At 40.4% G+C, this 20,644-nt stretch overlaps 1 protein-coding gene across 9 annotated transcripts in view; it reads left to right on the top strand.

Moving 5' to 3' along the window:
• PANK1 (pantothenate kinase 1) overlaps positions 1–20,644 on the top strand; it is a 125,007-nt gene that overhangs the window by 88,638 nt on the left and 15,725 nt on the right. For all 9 annotated transcript variants that reach the window (XM_063637879.1, XM_055274261.2, XM_063637880.1 and 6 more), the window contains 2 exons: positions 4,712–5,064; positions 18,695–18,948. In XM_063637879.1, the coding sequence (XP_063493949.1) occupies positions 4,729–5,064; positions 18,695–18,948 (590 nt within the window). In that variant the 5' untranslated portion in view covers positions 4,712–4,728. The remainder of the gene's footprint in view (positions 1–4,711; positions 5,065–18,694; positions 18,949–20,644) is intronic.

Genomic DNA, 20,644 nt, shown 5'->3' on the forward strand with positions numbered 1-20,644 from the left:
TAGTAGAGATAGGGTTTCACTATGATGGCCAGGCTGGTCTTGAACTCCTGACTTCAAAATCCGCCTGCCTCGGCCTCCCAAAGTGCTGGGATTACAGGCGTGAACCACCGTGCCTGTCCTTTTTTTTTAAGAGATGCGTTTTCGCTTTGCTGCCCAGGCCAGAGTGCAGCGACTATTCACATGCATAGTCTTAGTACACTACAACCTTGAACTCCTGGGTTCAAGAGATTCTCTTGCCTCAGCTGCTTCAGAATCTGGGACTACAGGCAAACAACTCTAAAATGGCTTTTGAGGCATATAAATATAATTGATTATCATAACTATGTAGTATTCTATCATATAAATCTGTCATATTTTATTTACATATGGATGAACATCTAGATTGTTACCATTTTTTATTATTACAAATCACTGCAGTGAACATTTTTGTGTATGTCTCCTCATGCACATGTATAGAAATTTATCTAGGAATTCCTTTTATTCTTTAAAACATGTTGCTCAAAGATGGATGTACAGCCATTTTATCTGTAGCACTTGGTTTTATGAACATCAGTTTCACCACAGTGAAAACCATTTTGAATGAGTGGGTCAGTTTATTTGTTTGCAAAAGTCTTCCTGTGAAGTTTGAGCCTGGTTTCCTGCTGTACGTTGTTGATGAATACTCTAGAAATACTTTAAAATGACATCTGATTTAAGGAGGAATAAGGGGTGAATACAAACTTCCTCTGTCTAAAACCAACATCACTCCTCTTGGCAAACACAGAATAAGCTCTTATTAGTAGTTCAACTGAATTGATCAAAGCATCTGGGTATCCTGGAGTAATAAAAACATGAGTCATGGATCATAGCTGCACTAGGATGTTCTTCCTTCCCCTTCTCTTCTGTCTCCATCCACAGCTTGTGCATGGGAAGCTTAGGTTTAGGCAGATCTTGATATCAGGAAGATGAATAAAATTATACATTTAATATGACAGTGTCCTGAAAAAGCAATAAATGTGACTAGAAGAGCATTAGATTTTTCATGAAGGTAAGAAATAAACATAGGTAAAGAAAAGCCAATTTCTTTTGCCACTTAAACTAATACTATAGTTCCTTTGAGAAGCTGAGGTAGGTGGATCACTTGAGTCCAGGAGTTCGAGACCAGCTTGGGCAACGTGGTGAAACCCCAGAGATAAGATAATTCTTATCTCTCTTACCTTAACCCAAACTAATGATATAACATTTAGCTGAAATTTCAAAACTCTATACTTTTTCCAATTGTTTTATTGAGTTGCCAAGAAAAACTTTGAAATGGCTTCAGAATGAGCAGGAGATGAAGCAGGAGGAAGGAACCAGGGTTCTGAATAACATAAAATGTTCAGGCGTCACCTACAGTGTGTTTAAAAGTGAGACCTTTTTTCAGTTACCTGTATTTACCAACATCCAACCACATAAAAGGTTATGTGCAGGCTCTTCCTTCCAGAAGTCTGATAGCAGCTGTACCTGGGTGAATTCTGCATTTCTGGTACAGAACTAGATTTTTTTCTGGGGTTTACATAGCTTGCTTGGTTCTTGTTGTGCCGAAGTATCTCCTATTTTCCATTATTGTGTAATTCTTATTTTTTTATTATCTGCTTGTACTGAAAGCTCTAAGTGTAGAATTTTCTCCATCCCTTTTCCTGGATCTCTAGCCACCACCTATAGAACCTGCTCATTCTGCCATTCCTATAAATATTAACAACTGGGGGCCTTCTATGCTTTTCTGCAGGCTCATATAATCGTGAACATATTAGAAATTGTGCTTCCTACCTTTCTTCTCTCCTCCCTTCCTTCCTTCTTCCTTCCTTCCTCCCTTCCTCTCCCTAAACCAAATAGGCTTAAAAAGTTATTTACACTTCTAGGCATTTCTTGCTTTTCTTATTAACAGAAGATTGGGGAAATATTTCTAGCCTGCTGGAATAGATTTCACTCTTTTTTTTTGAGATGGGGTGTCTCACTCCATCACCCAGGCTGGAGTGCAGTGGTGCAATCTCAGCTCACTGCAACCTCTGCCTCCCTGGATCATGTGATCCTCCCACCTCAGCCTCCCAAGTAGCTGGGACTACAGGTGTGCACCACCACGCCTGGCTAATTTTTGTATTTTGGTAGAGATGGGGTTTCGTCATATTGCCCAGGCTGGTCTCGAACTCCTGGACTCAAGTGATCTGCCTGCCTCGGCCTCCCAAAGTGCTAGGATTACAGGTGTGAGCCACCACACCTGGCCTTACTCTCTTTTTAATAGCTGCCTAATATTCTACAGTTTGGAAGTCATACATTTTATTGAACAGTTTTCCTGTTAAAGGGCACTCATCTTGTTTCCAATTTGCCTTGGTTTTGTTTTTGTTTTTTGATTTGAGCATGGTAAAAGATGCTGCAGTGAACATTCTTATGCCTATCCTGGAATACTTGTGCTTTTTTTATGGCCCAGAAAAGGGCTTTGCTGAGTTAAAAATGCATGTGTACTTTCAATTGTAATAGATGTTGTCAAAATATTTCCAAAATATTTCCCAGCATACCCTTCCACCATCCTATCCAGTGTAGGCATCTTCCCTGCTCTGATGAGAATGGATTGCAACTGCAGCACTGGTTGCATAGCCCAGGCACTTGTTAACATGCCATAGTATATTTCCAGGGAGTTTAAAACTCCACCAAAAAAGACTATGGTCAGACTTTATGATTTGGGTTGCTTGCAGTTTTTCTTTTGTATTTCTTAAGGAATTCATGGAAAGTTGATAGCAGGGAAGAAATTCGAGATCATTTTAATGCAACCCATTCCTTTTACAGATAAGAAAATTAAAATCCAAAGAGGTGGAAGGAGTTACAGTGAGCTACTTACTGTCTGCTGCTTCAGGGAAGCAGATATTCCGAATCCCAATCTGGGGCTTTACCTATTACAACATGCTGCTCCTACACTGTGGCCTATGCTGACAGTGAGTTTTAGAGAATAAACCAACAGACTTCATCTGTGAGCTGAATCACAAATGGGGATGACCAGTTTCCAATTTTTTCATCTCCTGCTAGGACAAGCGAGTTTCCCAACCTACACTGGTTGCGGAATTTGCTTTGTGAACTTCTGCAAAGAAAACAAGACATTTGTTAACTTGGTCTTCTCAGTGAAATTTGTTGCTCTTAATTTTTTGAGGGCCTGGAATTTTATTTTTCTATAATGCTAGAGTTCCTGCTCAACAAGTGAGAAGCAGCTATCTTGGGTCATAACCAAAATAACAATAGTGAGGCAGAGGAAAGAAGATTTTGTTTACAGAAATGGTTTCCTGCTAGGCACTCCTCCCTCAGCCCTCCTGAATTGAAAGCTAAGTACTAGTAGGGGTACCTAGAAAAAAGACCTTCTGCAGGGCCCACTGATGTTTCTGGCAGTGTGGACAATTTGACAAGGGTTCATATTGATGTTCTCTAGGGCTGAAATAAAAGAAACTTGGAAGGAAGCCATTTTTGCACCCTGAGTCTTTAAATTCAGTTTTAATATTGCAGTTTCCGGTTTTGCCAATGGATTCTGTGAGGGAAATAAAAAGGAAGACTCTAACCTTTGGGTTCCCATTTGGGTTTGCTCTGTGTTCATTGCAGAGCATTTGACAGCGTGGCATTAACTTTCCAGGCTGTCTCTAAATAACGTCAGACTGTTTAGGTAGCTCACCTCTGTTCTTGTCAGCTCTTAACAATAAAGAGCTTTTATAACAATAAAAATCATCATGGTGGAGATTCATTTTGTCATAGATAAGCATCACAAGCACATTAAGTATACTTTCACCTAGAGGCATGCCTTTGTGGTTCAGACCTGGCCATGGTTCCTCTGGTTTAGCAGTTTCCAAGCCTGCAGATTGCAACCACTAGGGAACTTTTAAAAGATATTCATGTCTGGATGCCATGCCTGAATGAAACAGAATATGTGCGAGAGGAGGCCAGAAATTGAATATTAAAAGCTTCTCAGCTGATTCTAAAAGGCAGCCGGATTGAGAACTTCTGAGCAGGCTGTTTGGAATAGAGAGGATGTCTGTGTTTAATGCAGAAAGAAATTAGATATAATGCGAGTTGTTCTTTTTAGAATTTCATGTCTGCTCATCATCTCTCATAGTCTACTTCCTCTCTCTTTCCCTTTCTATACATTGTATAGATTAAAACAGTGGAATCACATCTTCTAAAGTCAGTTCATAAAGCAAAAATGGAATCATTGAAATGCGCCCTAAGTTAGAGACTGACATACCATCTCTTGGTACACCCAGCATGGTCGGTTTTTCCTCTAGGATTGAAGCAGATCCATTTCTTTGGTGAAGATTCTGACAAAAATAGTTAGCAATTGGGATGCAGGATGTATGCAAATATATATATATATATATCTTTAAATATTAGAATAACACTCAGCTTGGTGAGATACTTGAGCCCTAGGAAGCACACAGGAATTGAGACTGCCTTAGGAAACTGCAGAATCCTATTTCTCATCTCACTCAATTCTGAGTGGAGTGCAGTGGCGTGTGAGCAGAGCTTTGGACACGCTTTCGACTGTAAAATTTTCTCTGTCTGTGCTTCCTTTTAGGCACATATAGTTGAATTCAAATAAATTGAATGTTAAATGCACATGTAGATATGACACCACTGCTTTTGCTTATTTAATATTCAAAAACTGAACACTTCTTTGCACACATAGCATTCAGCAGCACTCTTTCTTTCTGTCCTTTAGCATTCCCATGGTTTGGCATGGACATTGGTGGAACGCTGGTTAAATTGGTCTACTTCGAACCGAAGGATATTACAGCCGAAGAGGAGCAAGAGGAAGTGGAGAACCTGAAGAGCATCCGGAAGTATTTGACTTCTAATACTGCTTATGGGAAAACTGGGATCCGAGACGTCCACCTGGAACTGAAAAACCTGACCATGTGTGGACGCAAAGGGAACCTGCACTTCATCCGCTTTCCCAGCTGTGCTATGCACAGGTTCATTCAGATGGGCAGCGAGAAGAACTTCTCTAGCCTTCACACCACCCTCTGTGCCACGGGAGGCGGGGCTTTCAAATTCGAAGAGGACTTCAGAATGGTAGGTCGGGTTTGTCTTTGTTAAAACATCAAACCTCTCACATGTCCATAATCATGGCCACTCATACCTAAGAACCATACTACTAGCCTTGGGACTCTGGACAAGCTTATGTCACGTCCACTCTGTGCCTCAGTTTTCTCACCTGTACGAGAATAAAAACAGCTTCTACCTCATAGGGTTGTTACATGTAGGATTAAAAGAGATAATATGTACCTGACACTTAGTAAGTGCTCAATATAGTTATCATCATCATTTCAATTACAATTATTGCTGGGTAATACGCTAAAGACAAGATGCTAAAATCCCTTCTGAAGTATTTCAGTTAGAATTGACCGCAGACTTTTACTATATAATCGTGATGCCAACTTTATGCGTATATAAACAGAGACCCATGGGAAGGCTTCTATGAATCCTACCAAAAATGATTACTTCTATCTACCCATTTGCTCTCAAGTGCCTTTTATCAGCATATGAATGCCATTCAGAAGTTTTGCTCACAAACAAAAATGAAATCTGTAATATTACTTATCAGTGAATTCCTTCATTAATGAATACCATTTAGGGAGTATAATTTTATATAGTAAGGATAATGCTGTATCCTGACTGGCAGTACATACAAACTGTACATTGCTCATTTAGATTTAACAAATGAAGCTAAATGGAAGATATGGATAAGTAACATGCAGTCCAACGTTTCTCTTTTTTTTAGCATTCCCTTAACATCTGTGCATTCCAATTTCTTCATTTTCTACAGTCAATATAATAATCTCCATACTGTGTAGTCTTTATTTTATAAAGTGAGAAGAAAGTGAAACAATAGATGTAGATATATCTTGGAAAGGAAGGGAAGCTAGATAAACAAAAGTGATTGAACATAGAAGAAGGAAGGGTTGGGAGATTTTAGGGTTAGTTTTACTACAAAGTTGAACATATAGTGAGGTAAGTCATAAAATACATATTCTCAAAGCCTGTAGTACAAATTGCTGCCATTCTGTGCAGAACTAATATAATCCAGTCTTGCTATAAAGTCTGTCATTAATTAATACATTAATGAATCAGTGCACATTCATGGTATTTAATAAAGCTATAAATGCAAATTTTACTTGTGCCATCAAAAGTAACCCCATTTACCTCATTGATTATAGTAAGTTTCTGTAAGAGCAGGCAACAGAGTCCTAGAATAGTATCCTAAGTGAGACTAATTATCTTCAGTTTTTGTTTTTTTTTCCTTCTGTGTCCCCTCCTATTACCCAGCAGTAGAGTTTGACTTGCCACTTACTTAAATGACCCATGGAATCCTTTTCTCACCAAAGAGGCTCATGATCAAAGAGTTTTAAAACTGAGACGTTTGAGATCCATGGGCTTGAGAACTAAGTCTCAGTCCATAATGGAAAAAGCATTGAACCTGAACTCCAGTCCTGCTTCTACATTTCATCAGCTGGGTGACTAGGCAAGACCTGTCCCTCCTCTGGGCCTCATTTTGTCATCTGCAAAGAGGTGGGAGTAAGACTTCAGAAATGAAGGTGACCTCTGGAGGTGAGAAAGTATAGCATTCTTGTGCCACATAGATAAGAAACTAAAGCTGCCAGAGAGATCAAAAGCTTCTAGCAGTGTCACCTAGGTAAGAGCTGGGACTTGGACTCAATTCTGATTCAGAAGGAAATGCTGATCCACTCTCATTGCTCTGAGCTCCTCAGGTCCCTCAAGGATAGCCTATCTGTCCATTTCCACTGGAGAGCCTGAAGTGAACCATGGTGACCCAGAGGATTTATGCAACCTCTGTCAATGCCTCCATCTCTCCCCTGGGGTAATGTATACCCTGGGAGAAAGTTACTCAATATATGTTGGCCATGAGCAGGTGTATTTCTCAAGGTTCTAAGTTGAGAAGAGTCACATCTCATTACAACCAAGATAAAGAAGCCTTTCCTCCTTTGGGCAGGCTTTTGAAGCCTAATGAATAGACTGGAGTAGGGAGCAAGTATGTAACATTTGCTAAATAGCCTGGCCAGGTTGGGCATCCATCTGTGAACGAAGAGTCTGTGGACTGCCTTCTGTATCCAGGCTGAGTCTCAGCCAAAGTGAAGACAGAATTGAAACAGATCTTTTCCTATAGCCCATTTGATATTATGTTAGTGATGTGCCTGAGTCTTTCCAAAGTTAAGAGGATGAATAGGTGTTATCCTCCATCCTAAGCATTCATTCACTCACTCAGGCACTTTCAATGCACCAAGTACTGTTATGAACAAAATAAATCCCCTGCTCACCATGAGCTTGTATTCTAGTGGGGGAAGACAATCAATAATCAATTTAAAAAGTGAATATAGAGTCAGGCGAAAGTGGCTCACGCCTGTAATCCCAGCACTTTGGAAAGTCGAGGCAGGTGGATTGCTTGAGGCCAGGAGTTTGAACCAGCCTGGCCAACATGGTGTAACCTTGTCTCTACTAAAAATACAAAAACAAGCCAGGCAAGGTAGCGCACGCCTGTAATCCCAGCTACTCAGGAGGCTGAGGCACGAGAATCTCTTGAACCCAGGAGGCCAAGGTTGCAGTGAGCCAAGATCGCGCCATTGCACTCCAGCCTGGGTGACAGAGTAAGACTCTGTCTCAAAAAAGAAAGTGAATATAGAATATATCAAATGGTGATAATTACTATGACTTGAGGGAAAAAACCAGGGCAAAGAAGATAGGGAGTGCTGGCAGGGTCTTTGTGTGACTAGGTAATGTTGGAGCAGAGACCTGAAGAAGACAGCAAATCATGCAAAGAAAGAGTGTGTTAGGCAGATGGAGCAGTGAGTGCTAAGGCCCTTAGTGTCCTAATAATACAAGCTCTCCTCATTTCTAGAATAGAAAATCGAAGATGCTAACTTAATTGTAAAGGATCAATATATACTACCGTACATATTAAAACAATTTGACAAATCATACAGAAGTACATCTACATATCTATAAAGTCCTGTTATTGTTATTGTATAAAATCACTGTTTTTGGTATAACACAACTTTGCAGATAGGAGTTTGAAAAATCCGTCTGTGATTTATTTGAGCAATTAGGGCTAGGTAAAAGATGTTCAACAGACCCCAAATAGTAAGCAATTGTTACATTTGAATAGTATTTTTAAAAAATATATAGTATATGTACTTGAATCCTTAGATAATGTAACTCTTCTTCATTCCATTTAAAATGTACAAGAAATAACTATAAACCACGACACAATCATTAAATTAGACCTATGTAGAATACTGTCAGTTGAACAGATCTGCATTTTGCTCCTCTTTTTTCTTTCCTTCTTTTTTTCTTTCCACCATCCCTCCCCTCCTTCTTTCCTTTCTCGTTTTCTTATTTAACATTTTAGGATTGGCCGGACGTGGTAGCTCACGCCTGTAATCCCAGCACTTTGGGAGGCCGAGGTGGGTGGATCACGAGGTCAGGAGATCGAGACCATCCTGGCTAACACGGTGAAACCCCATCTCTACTAAAAATACAACAAATCAGCCGGGTGTGGTCACGGGTGCCTGTAGTCCTAGCTACTCGGGAGGCTGAGGCAGGAGAATGGCGTGAACCCGGGAGGCAGAGCTTGCAGCGAGCTGAGATCACGACATTGCACTCCAGCCTGGGCGACAGGGCCAGACTCCGTCTCAAAAAAAAAAAAAAAAAAAAAAAAAAATTTAGGATCATTGTCATAACCAAATTTTTGACTGGCAAAAATTAGCCTTCAAAATCAATGATTTATCAAAATGGAACACAGAAGCAAAACTTAGCCTAACTTCAAATAGGTTAAGATGTTGATAAGCCAATGAGGAATTCCCACCATTTACAAAGTGGCTTTCAAGATGGAGAACTCTGCATGGCTGTGCACCAAGGCTCTGTAGGTTTCAGTGAATTTTGTGTTTATTCCCAGTGTCTATATTCTGTGGGTTTTGTTTTAAATAACCAAGCAGAATATTTTACGTACAGATTCTAGTATTTTTATTCCCAACCACACTTCCTAACTTCAACAACCGTATTCTCAAGAATGCAAGGTATTTTTAACATCAGAAAATTTATTTTTAAAAGGTCATTAATTCTGCCCATATAGCTTTTCATTACAATACAGGCATACCTTGTTGTATTGCATTTTTTACAGATTGAAGGTTTGTGTTAACCCTGCACTGAGCAAGTCTATTGGCACCACTTTTCCAATGGCTTGTATGCACATTTGTCTACGTCACATGTAGGTAATTCTTGCTGTATTTCAAACTTTTTAATTATTATTGTATCTGTTATGGTGATCTGTGATCAGTGATGTCACTATTGTAATTGTTTTGGGGCACCACATTATGCCCATATAAGATGGCAAACTTAATTGATAAATGTTGCGTGTTCTGACTGCTCCATTGACAGGCTGTCCCCCCATCTCTCTCCCTACCTCAGGCCTCCCTATTCCCTGAGACACAGCAATATTGAAATTAGGCCAATTAATAGTACTACTGTTGGCCTAATTGGCCTCTAAATATTCAAGTCAAAGGAAGAGTCCCATGTCCCACACTTTAAATCAAAAGCTAGAAATCATTATGCTTAGTGAGAAAGTCATGCTGAAAACCGAGACAGACCAAAACCTAGGCCTCTTGTGCCATGTAGTTAGCCAAGTTGTGAATGCAAAGGAAAAGTTCTTGAAGGAAATTAAAAGTGCTACTCCAGTTTACACACAAATAATAAGAGAGAAAAACAGATTTATGGCTAATACAGACTTTTAGTCATCTGGATTAAAGATCAAACCAGCCACAACATTCCCTTAAGCCAAAGTCTAATCCAGAGCAAGGCCCTAACTCTTCAATTCTCTAGAGTCTGAGAGAGGTGAGGAAGCTGCAGAAGAAAAGTTGAAAGGTAGGCGGGGTCCTGTGGCTCATGCCTGTAATCCCAACACTTTGGGACGCTAAGGTGGGTGGATCGCTTGAACCCAGTAGTTCAAGACCTGGCTGGGCAACATGGTGAAATCCTGTCTCTACACAAAATAACAAAAATTAGCCAGATGTGGTGGTGCACCCCTATCGTCCCAGCGACTCAGGAGGCTGAGATGAGAGGATCGCTTGAGCCCAGGAGGCAGAGGTTGCAATGAGCTATGATTGTGCCACTGCACTCCAGCCTGAGTGACAGAGTGATACCCTGTCTCAAAAAAACATGAAAAGTGGGAAGGTAGCAGAAGTTGTTGGTTTGTGAGGTTTAAGGAAAGAAGCCATGTCCATAACATTAAAGTGCAAGATAAAGTACTAAGTGCAATGTAGAAGCTGCAGCAAGCTAATCAGGAAATATAGTTAAAGTCACTAATGAAGGTGATGCATTAAACAACAGATTTCCAGTATAGATGAAATAGCCTTATATTGTTTTGGAAGAAGAGGCCACCTAAGACACTTTCATAGTACAGAACAGAAGTCAACGCCTGGCTTCAAAGCTTCAATGGACAGGGTAACTCTCTTGTTAAGGGCTAATGCAGCTGGTGACTTGAAGTTGAAGCCGATGCTCATTGACCATTCTGAAAATCGTGTGGCCCTTAAGGATTATGCTAAATCTACTCTACCTGTGCTTTACGAATGTAACAATAAGGCATGGATGATAGTACATCTGTTTATAGCATGGTTTACTAAATATTTAAGCCCACTATTTAGACCTATTGTTCAGAAAAAAAAAATCTTTTCAAAGTTTTACTGCTCATTGACAACGCAACTAGTCACCCAAGAGTTCTAATGGAGATGTAAAAGGAGATTAATGTTTTCATGCCTATGAATACAATATCCATTCTGCAGCCCATAAATCAAAGAATAATTACAAGGTTCAAGTTTTATTATTTAAGGAATCCTTTTTTTTTTTAAAGAACTGCTTTTCATAGGCTATAACTGCCATAGATTACAATTCCTTTGACGGATCTGCGTAAAATCAATTAGAAATCTCTGGAAAAGATTCACTATTCTAAATGCCATTAAGAACATTTGAGATTCAAGTTGGAGGAGTAGAATAGCATTAGAAGGAGTTTGGAAGAAGTGAATTTCAGCCTCATGGACAGAGTTCAAGATGTCAGTGAAGAAAGTAACCACAGATACGGTAGATCTAGCCAGAGAACTAGAATCAGAAGTGGATCCTGAAGATATGACTGAATTGCTGCAATCTCACGATAAAACTTGAATGAATGAGGAGTTGCCTTTTATGGATGGGCAAAGAAAATGGTTTCTTGAGATGGAATCTCCTTCTGGTGAAGATGCTGTGAACGTTGTTGAAATGACAACAAAGGATTTAGAATATTACATAAACTTAGTTGATAAAGCAGTGGCAGGGTTTGAGAGGATGGACTCCAGTTTTGAAAGAAGTTCTATGGTGGGTAAAATGCTATGAAACAGCATTCCATGCTATGGAGAAATCTTTTGTGAAAAGAAGAGTCAACCAATGCAGCAAACTTCATTTTTGTCTTATTTTAAGAACTTTTCCACAGCCACCCCAACCCTCAGCAAACTCTACTTTTATTAGTCAGCAGCTCTTAACATTGAGGCAAGACCCTCCACCCTCAAAAAGATTACTAATCTGAAGGCTCAGATGATTCGCATTTTTTAGCAATAAATATATTTTAAAATTCAGGTATGTCCTTTTTTTTTTCTTTTTTTTTTTTTTTTTTTTTTTTTAGACATAATGCTAGGCTGGGCACGGTGGTTCACACCTGTAATGCCAGCACTTTGGGAGGCCGAGGTGGGTGAATCACGAGATCAGGACATCGAGACCATCCTGGCTAACACAGTGAAACCCCGTCTCTACTAAAAAATACAAAAAAATAGCTGGGTGTGGTGGCGGGCGCCTGTAGTCCCAGCTACTCAGGAGGCTGAGGCAGGACAATGGCATGAACCCGGGAGGTGGAGTGTGCAGTGAGCCGAGATCCTGCCACTGCACTCCAGTCTGGGAGACAGAGTGAGACTCTGTCTCAAAAAAGACCTATTACTAATGCACACTCGATAGACTACAGTATAGTGTAAACAACTTTTTCTCTGTGCCCAGGCTGGAGTGCAGTGGCACGATCTCGGCTCACTGCAACACCTGCCTCCTGGGTTCAGGGGATTCTCCTACCCCAGCCTCCCAAGAAGCTGGAATTATAGACACATCGTGACCACGCCTGGCTAATTTTTGTATTTTTAGTAGAAATGAGGATCTCACCATGTTGGCCAGGCTGGTCTCAAACTCCTGACCTCAAGTGATCCACCTGCCTAGGCCTCCCAAAGTGCTGGGATTACAGGCGTGAGCCACCGCCCCTGGCAGCGTAAACAACTTTTATATGCACTAAGAAACCAAAAAACTCATGTGACTTGCTTTATTGCAATATTCACTTCACTGAGGTGGTCTGGAACTCAACCTGCAACATCTTGGAAGTATGCATGTAGACACTTGTGAGTTTTGTCCAGTCCAAAGCTAACATTGATTAGAAGTCAGAAGTAACTCTTTTAGTTACTATAAAAGAATTGGCTTTTCTTAGGCCAGAAATCTCCAAGGGACCAGTCTTAAAAAGTGTATAATGGGCCGGGCGCGGTGGCTCACGCTTGTAATCCCCGCACTTTGGGAGGCCGAGGCAGGCGGATCACGAGGTCAGGAGATGGAGACCACGGTGAAACCCCGTCTCTACTAAAAATACAAAAAATTTGCCAGGCGTGGTGGCGGGCGCCTGTAGTCCCAGCTACTCAGAGAGGCTGAGGCAGGAGAATGGCGTGAACCCGGGAGGCGGAGCTTGCAGTGAGCCGAGATTGCGCCACTGCACTCCAGCCTGGGCGACAGAGCAAGACTCCATCTCAAAAAAAAAAAAAAAAAAAAAAAAAAAAAAAAAAAAAAAAAGTGTATAATGATGGAAAAGCATCAGGAGCGGTAGGACACCTATGGATCTGTGGAATGTCTAAACCTAAGAGCATCATTTACGAACACCTGTTACCTTGGTCCCTATTATTAATCTGAGGACTGATTTGTGATATTGTAGGAGCATAAGATTTGGTAGACACTATCAGTCTCAATTTCATTCTGGCTTGAGACTTTTAACCACTCATAGATGGCCCCTTTCGTCATTTGATGGAGGGAGGAAAAAGCTATCCTTGAGGTTTTTGTTGTATTTCTCAGTCACTGAACATGTTTGAAATTCATCTCTCTCAGGTCTCTGTTAGCTTTGTGAAAAGAATCCTGAGTGTAATTTGTAATTCAGAATCAACCATTTTATATGCAAATTGTTCTTGGTTTAGTAGGATAACCTTTTCCGTCACTTCCAATTTGATTTATGGAGCCAGTGTCAGCAAAAGTACCTTGGAAGTATAAAATATCATACAGATATGTATTTTACTTATTTCCAAAATACAATTTGGTGACTCATTTCCCAACTATAGGTGAGTGATGTAACTGATCCTGGGTAGATCCATAGAATGCTCCCAGGGATTAGATGTGGAACCTCTTGGGATAGTTTTTACCAAATTTCTTTAGTTAGCTATTGAGTTAGTTATTTTTGACAGACTGAGCAACAGCTCATAGGAGGCTCTCTTAATTGTATCCTGAGCATGCCTGTGTTTAAGATCCATCTCTTTCTTTTCTTGTCTTGTTCCTCCCCTCTCCTACCCTCCCCTCTCCTCCTCTCCCCTCCCCTCCCCTCTCCTTCCGGGGCTTGCTCTGTCACCCAGGCTGGAGACAGGAGTGCGATCATGGCTCACGGCAGCGTTGACTTCCTGGGCTCAAGAGATCCTCCTCCCTAAGCCCCCTGAGTAGCTGGGACCACAGGTGTGTGCCATGATGCCTGGATAATTTAAAAAAAATTTTTATAGAGACAGGGTCTCATCAGGTTGCCCAAGCTGGTATTGAACACCTGGGCTCAAGCAAGCCTCCTGCCTTGACCTCACAAAGTGTTGGGATTACAGGCATGAGCCACCACACCCAGCCTGTATTTTTTCCTTTGTTAGCATATAGGGAATTACTGAATGCCCTCTAAAAATTACAGTCATCAGTTTGGAAATGATGCTTCCAAATGCCTTTGAACTTGAGATAAGAAGACCTGGATTATTTTATTTCTCATGGGTATTTCTCTTGTGTGTATAGTACTTTAAAGTTTCCAAACATTTTTGCAAAACCATCTCATTTGATTCTTGAAAACAGCCCTGTGAGTTAGCTAGGGCACTCACTACAGGGAGAATATGTGACTTTATTGACATCTGTACTAGGTTGTGGTAATAGACTCAGTCCCAGCTCTTTAGTTCCAGACACCGTGCTTCTCCTTCTGTGGCAGTGGTTTCTCAAAGTGTGGTCCCAGGACCAGCGGCATCAGCATCAGCATCACCTGGGATTTTGCTAGAAATGCAATGAGAAATTCTGAGGTTGGGGCCCAGCAACCTGCATTGTAACAAACCCTCCAGGTGATTCTGATGCACTTAAAGTTTGAGAACCCCACTGTACCCCTACTTGCTTGAGTAACTTTGGTACTGGAAATAACATTGCTAGTTTTTCAGAGTTGTAGTTTGAAAATTTTCTCTACTTTACCTCTTCCCCTACTTGTTAGTATTGGGAACACAAGTAGGTAACTTAACCCACTGACCCACAGTGATGCATTTTATCTGCAAAATAGGTAATAATAATAGCTTCCTTGCTTAAAAGTCCCACAGGTGGGATCTATACAGTCTTTGATTAGCTTCCATTATTTACACAGAGTTTGAGTCTTAGAGCAAGCTTTGTTTTGTTGTTTTTAAGTTTGAGGAGTGGCTTAAATTTAACCTAATAATTTAGGAATTGGCAGAACTCATACTCTCCAAAAGTGCTAAGCAGAGTTACAAGCAGAGGGATGCTAGAGCCAGCACCTACCAGGTAAAAAGAGTCCGTGTATGCATCTCTTCCCAATTATGTGTTTATTGACATCATGTTGGTAGCTTGAAATTGGTCATGGTCAGGGGTGATTATACCATGGAAATTAGTAAATGCTATAAACTAGGGCTTTTAGTTTCAGAGAGCTGCTTGTTAAACATTTACCAGCATATCTTAGTTACAAAGTATGTTCAAATGACCTGAAGCTTCCTTTGCATGTTTGCTGGATCTAATAGTTCAGATTTGTGATCATTTAAGGCCTGTTATAGGATCAGCATTAGGATATATATAGATAAAATTGGTAGTATGGGAGTCAGATTCAGCCCACAGACATGTTTTGTTGGTCTGCAATGTATTTTTTTAATGTTAAATTAGCTGTCAGCACTTAAAAATTGAAAGATTTAACATAAAAATTTGGATTTCTGGCTCTTGAAAAATAGGGTCATCTGGTAACACTGGGCCCCCAACATCACATGGCAACAGTGGACAGCAGGTGAATTTTAAATATGTGCAGGTTGACTTGTTTGCTACAGTCCTTATCATTCTGTGACTCTACATCTAGTCAAGGCCTTTGCTCCTTTGTTTTCTTACAGTCTCTTTTAGGCATTTGAGTCTATGGCCCTTGATGTAAAGAAAACTAAGTCCCGAGAAAGAGTGTTTCTCACTAGCTGAAATCTCAACATGCTGTTTTAAGTTTTCCACAAAGTTAATTCAGTTGTACTAATGGATTGCAAAGTCTGATAATTAATTCCCAACTCGTCCTGAATTTCAGATGGCCTATTTGAAAATCCAAGTAGCAATATGACTCACTGCCTGCACTTGGGACCCTGTCATTTTTCCCATATGGTGAAGACTTTTGAGGGAGGTCTGTAGGGCTCAGTGAAAATGACACATATCTTTGTTTCCCTGTCTGGGGATGCATGACCTCAAGCTTCAGAGATATCCACCCCTCAGTGAAATGTGTAGAAGAGATGTTTGTTTGCCGCTAGCACTTTGTTAGGAAATGATTTTTAGGGAAAAGTTGAAATAATGATGTTTCTTTTCAGGTCAAAGTAGTGCATGCATAGATTATTTGCCTTGGCAGGTTTTTCTTTTTTCCTAGTATAGTTTCAGAAGGTCCACCAGGACAGACTTTGTGTTTGTTATGTTGGCTCTGGAATTGGCTGTCAATATTGTTGATGAACCTCTGATTAATTTTTAAGCAGTTAACCTGTACTTCCAAGACTGACTGATGAAATTGCTACTTTTCAGTTTGGGGTGATCCAAGAGATAATAACTCCCTGTTCCGCGTAATAAATGTTTATTAAGCAATTATTATGTGCAGGCCTTTGAGCATAGTGTAAGGGGCAGCCAAAGACCTAGAAAACAAGCCAGAATGTGACCTGTGCTGTAAGTGCAATGGAAGGCTGTGGAATCAGGGAGAACAGAGGAAATAGGGTTTACACTGCTATGCCCTGCTATAGTCTTTCAGGTCTCCAGATAGTTTTATACCTGTAATTTTGCTTCTTAAAACATGTATAATTACATACATCTCATCCAGAAGTTTCACATGGTAAAAAAAGAAATGTTTAAAACCATTTATGAGGTAGATTTACTTAGCACCATGGGTCATTTAGAATGTTTATTTCAAGAATAATCAAGAATACATCTGGTTAGTAACCTATTCTAATTAATTCTGTTCTGCAGGTATACAATCAGAGGATTTTGTTAAATAAGAAATTCAAATGAGTAACATGAAGTAAAAAATGTTGTCAGATAGGAAATTCAAATGAGTAACATGAAGTCAAAAATTTTGTTTTAGCTCTTTTTTTGTTTGTTTGTTTAGACAGAATCTCAATCTGTTGTCCAGGCTGGAGTGCAGTGACACGATCATGGCTCACTGCAGCCTTGACTTCCCAAGCCTGAGTGATCCTCCCACCTCAGCCTCCCAAGCAGCTAGGACCAGCAGCATGTACCGCACACCAGGCTTTTTTTTTTTTTTTTTTCTGTAGAGATGAGGTCTCCCTATATTGCCCAGATTGGTCTCAAAATCCGTGGCTCAAGTGATCCTCTCATCTCGGCGCCCCAAAATGCTGGAATTACAGGTGTGAACTACCACACCCCAGCCCGTTTTAGCTCTTAACTTTTATAATGAAGATAATATCTTTTTGACAAAATATCCAAGTCTAGTACTTGTGTAGGCTGTTTCCAGACTCCAGAAGCAGTACCCATTATGATAGTGAAGACACGAGAAGTACAGCAAGTCATTGGGAGGTATTTGCTAGTTGTGTCACTTAGGGAAAGTTATTTAAGTTCTGTGAATCTTAACCATAGAATAAGGTTGATAGTACCTACTTTCAGGGTTTTAGGGAGAACTAAATAATCTGGTACGAGGGTTTAGCATGTAATAAACAGTAAATACTTGCTATTATATTTTTAAAGAGATTTTTAAAAAATGTATATTGGGTCTTTTAAATTATCTTCATTTGTTCAGTTTCATGTTGGTGATTGTTAGATTTTTTTTCTGTCTTTGGTCCATGGAAAATGATGTATCCAGATCTCTGGGCCAGTAGTAATATATTTGAGGATCATAAATTAAACTTTTGAGAAGGCAAATGGCTACCAGACCCTAAGCCTAGCCCTCAGCCAGATCATTCCCCTTTACCTTTTTGCCCCTGTACATTTTTGTCTCTCAGGAACATAATAGGACACTTGGGGACCACCCCAGGCATTAATAAAAAAGCCAACATTTTTTGAACGCTTTGTATTTGCCAAGACCTATGTAAGCACTTTACCTATATTTTTAGGTAATCTTCACAGCAACAGTGTGCAATGAATGTTATTATTATCTTCTCCATTTTACACATGAGGGCACTGAGGTTTGAGAAATCATTCAGTTAAGTAAATTTTAGAGCTAGAATTCAAAGCCAGATCTAACTACAGAGCCCAAGCCTGGAAAAAGGGGAGTTGGGCTTTGTGGGCTCAAAGGTGATTCACCCCAGTTCCCAGTCCCTCGGGACTTCATGCTCTACCAAGGAAGTATAGCATTTTTGTTGCTTTCTGAATATTCTCAATCTGCTCACCCCGTGCAAGCACCTCTTTCTTGGTGGCATTCCCTATTAGATTCCTGTCACTGCTATAACAAATAAACTTAATGGTTCAAACAACAGAAATTTATTCACCTGTAGTTCTTAATGCCAGAGGTTCAAATTCAAAGCATTGGCAGGAACGTACTTGCTTCAGTGGCTCTTGGGGAGATGCCATTGTTTGCCTCTTCCAGCTTCTGGTGGCTGTCAGCATTCATTGGCCTGTTGAGCAGCACTCCAGTCTCTGCCTTTGTCTTCACATGGCCTTCTCCTTTGCATCTTTTAAATCTCTCCTATGTGTCTGTATGCTTGCTATTGGACTCAGGGCCCACCCCAATAATCCAGGATGGTCACTGCTTCTCAAGATACTTAATTAGATCTGCAAAGACCCTTTTTCCAAATAAAGTCACATTCACAGGTGCTGAGAATTAGGACATAGTGCCATCTTTCAGGGACCACCATTCAACCCACGACACACGCTGATGCGTGCATTTCAGGCAACCAGGCAAGCTCTTGTCCTTTAGCATGCACTGTGGGCAGGTATGACATCTAGCCAAGGCTACTTCTCCAGTGCAGTGGCTGATTATCTGCAAGATTTTACAACTTGTTTTAAGGGTGTCTCCATGCTTTTCATGTGAATGACCCCATCTTAAATAGAAATAAAACCTCTGGGGCTTCCCTTTAGGTGGTCGCCTATCTCACAAGGTTTTATTTTGTTGTTTGTTTTGTTTTAGATTGCTGACCTGCAGCTGCATAAACTGGATGAACTGGACTGTCTGATTCAGGGCCTGCTTTATGTCGACTCTGTTGGCTTCAACGGCAAGCCAGAATGTTACTATTTTGAAAATCCCACAAATCCCGAATTGTGTCAAAAAAAGCCGTACTGCCTTGATAACCCATACCCTATGTTGCTGGTTAACATGGGCTCAGGTGTCAGCATTCTAGCTGTGTACTCCAAGGACAACTATAAAAGAGTTACAGGGACCAGGTAAACATGTTTCTGCTTGTGCTCAAACCCAGACCTCTTTCTTGATTACCAGTTTATAGTAAAAGGTTATTTATATAGAATACATTTTTAAAAGAAATATCTTGGCCTCCTTGGCCAACCAAAAAGAATTTATCAAATGGTGTGTTAAAGTGGTATGTGGGTGACTTATATAAATGTTAATAAAACATAGTCCTTGCCTTGATAGAAACTTTGGTCAGGTCGAGGGAAGAAGGATCACACACACCAGAAATTTGCCAAGAAGGGGGTATACATTAAGTGCCAAATGATTGGCAGGGTCAGTAGAATTCAGATGGAAGGATACTTGGGATGATCAGAGATGACTTCAGAAGAAACCTTCTTTTGGACCCTCATTGATGCCTAGCTTGGAGTGACTTGCTTGAAATAATATACCATTGCAAACAGCAAACCAAACTAGGTCTACAAAGAATGTTTTTTTACCCTCAGCCAAATGCTCCACCTGAAAACTGGAATAGTCAGCACACCTCCTAGGGAATTTTGGAGTGGAGTAGACAGGGAAACAGCCCCATGGCCACAGTGGGGCAGAAGGCCTTGTTTTTTAGTGCACACACCCCAAGGCCCATGTAAGAGCCAAGGGGCTCAGCTTCCTGTTAGTGGGTATTCAACATGGGAAAAACATCTAGGGTCAGATCTCTCTAAGACATCACAGTGTAAACAAAACTAAATAGGTTTTCCTTAATTCTAGGAAGAGGATTTGATATGAAGCATTTCTCCAGCATGTAGAACCATAGAACCCATTTTTAGAGGAAAAGCTTAGGAGATTAGTGCCATGTAGAATGTGCTTTGGGACTTGATGTTGAAACCAGTGTTTTTGATAGATGCAGATATCATGTCAATTCTCTGGGTCTCAGTATCCTCATTTCTGCCATGAAGGGGGTTGTTTCTTAGATTGCTTCTACAGACTTTTCCAGTACTGAAATTCTGCAGGACTACTGACCCATTAGGAGGCATTGCTTTTGCAGTACATTTCCATGACTTGTGATAAATGAGTGGTTCCCCACTGAAGAGGGGAAGATTTAACAATGTCCCCCAGGACATGTTTGACATCTTTTTTTCTTTGGTTGTTACAACTGGCATCTAGTGGGTAGAGGTCGGGGTGCTGCTAAAATCCTATAGTACATAAGGCAACAAAAATTATCGAGCCCCAAATATCAGTAATGCTGCTGTTGAGAAACCCTGGCATGCATGTACGCACACAAACACACATACACATTCTAACTGAAACCTACTTGTGTCCAGAGTACAGGCTTTGTTTTGTAAGTTAATTGCTACCAAGTATACATTTTCTCATTGAGAATGTAGAAGTTTGCTTGCTCACACAAGAAACAAAACTGACTCTGTGACCTCATGAGGACTGTCAGGAATATCAGAGACATGAATATTTCAGCTGAGTTGGTTTTACGTTAGAGAGTGATTTGATAAACATATAATTTTTAAGCAACTACAGACCTCCTCCCAGAAGGAGTAATTGAATTGGTAAAGCTGGTCCCAAGGTAACAGCAAGCTATACATTTTTCACAATTAGAGATATTTACAGTTTTATTAGTACTTAACAATTTAATGAATTACATCACAGGTACACTTTCTTAAACTTGGAGGCTCCACAGATCTGGGTCATCTTGAATAGCTGCAAAGAAGCAAACTGTGGTGTTTGGCT

This window comes from Symphalangus syndactylus, chromosome 4, assembly GCF_028878055.3.
Source record: "Symphalangus syndactylus isolate Jambi chromosome 4, NHGRI_mSymSyn1-v2.1_pri, whole genome shotgun sequence".
Taxonomy (NCBI): Eukaryota; Metazoa; Chordata; class Mammalia; order Primates; family Hylobatidae; genus Symphalangus; species Symphalangus syndactylus.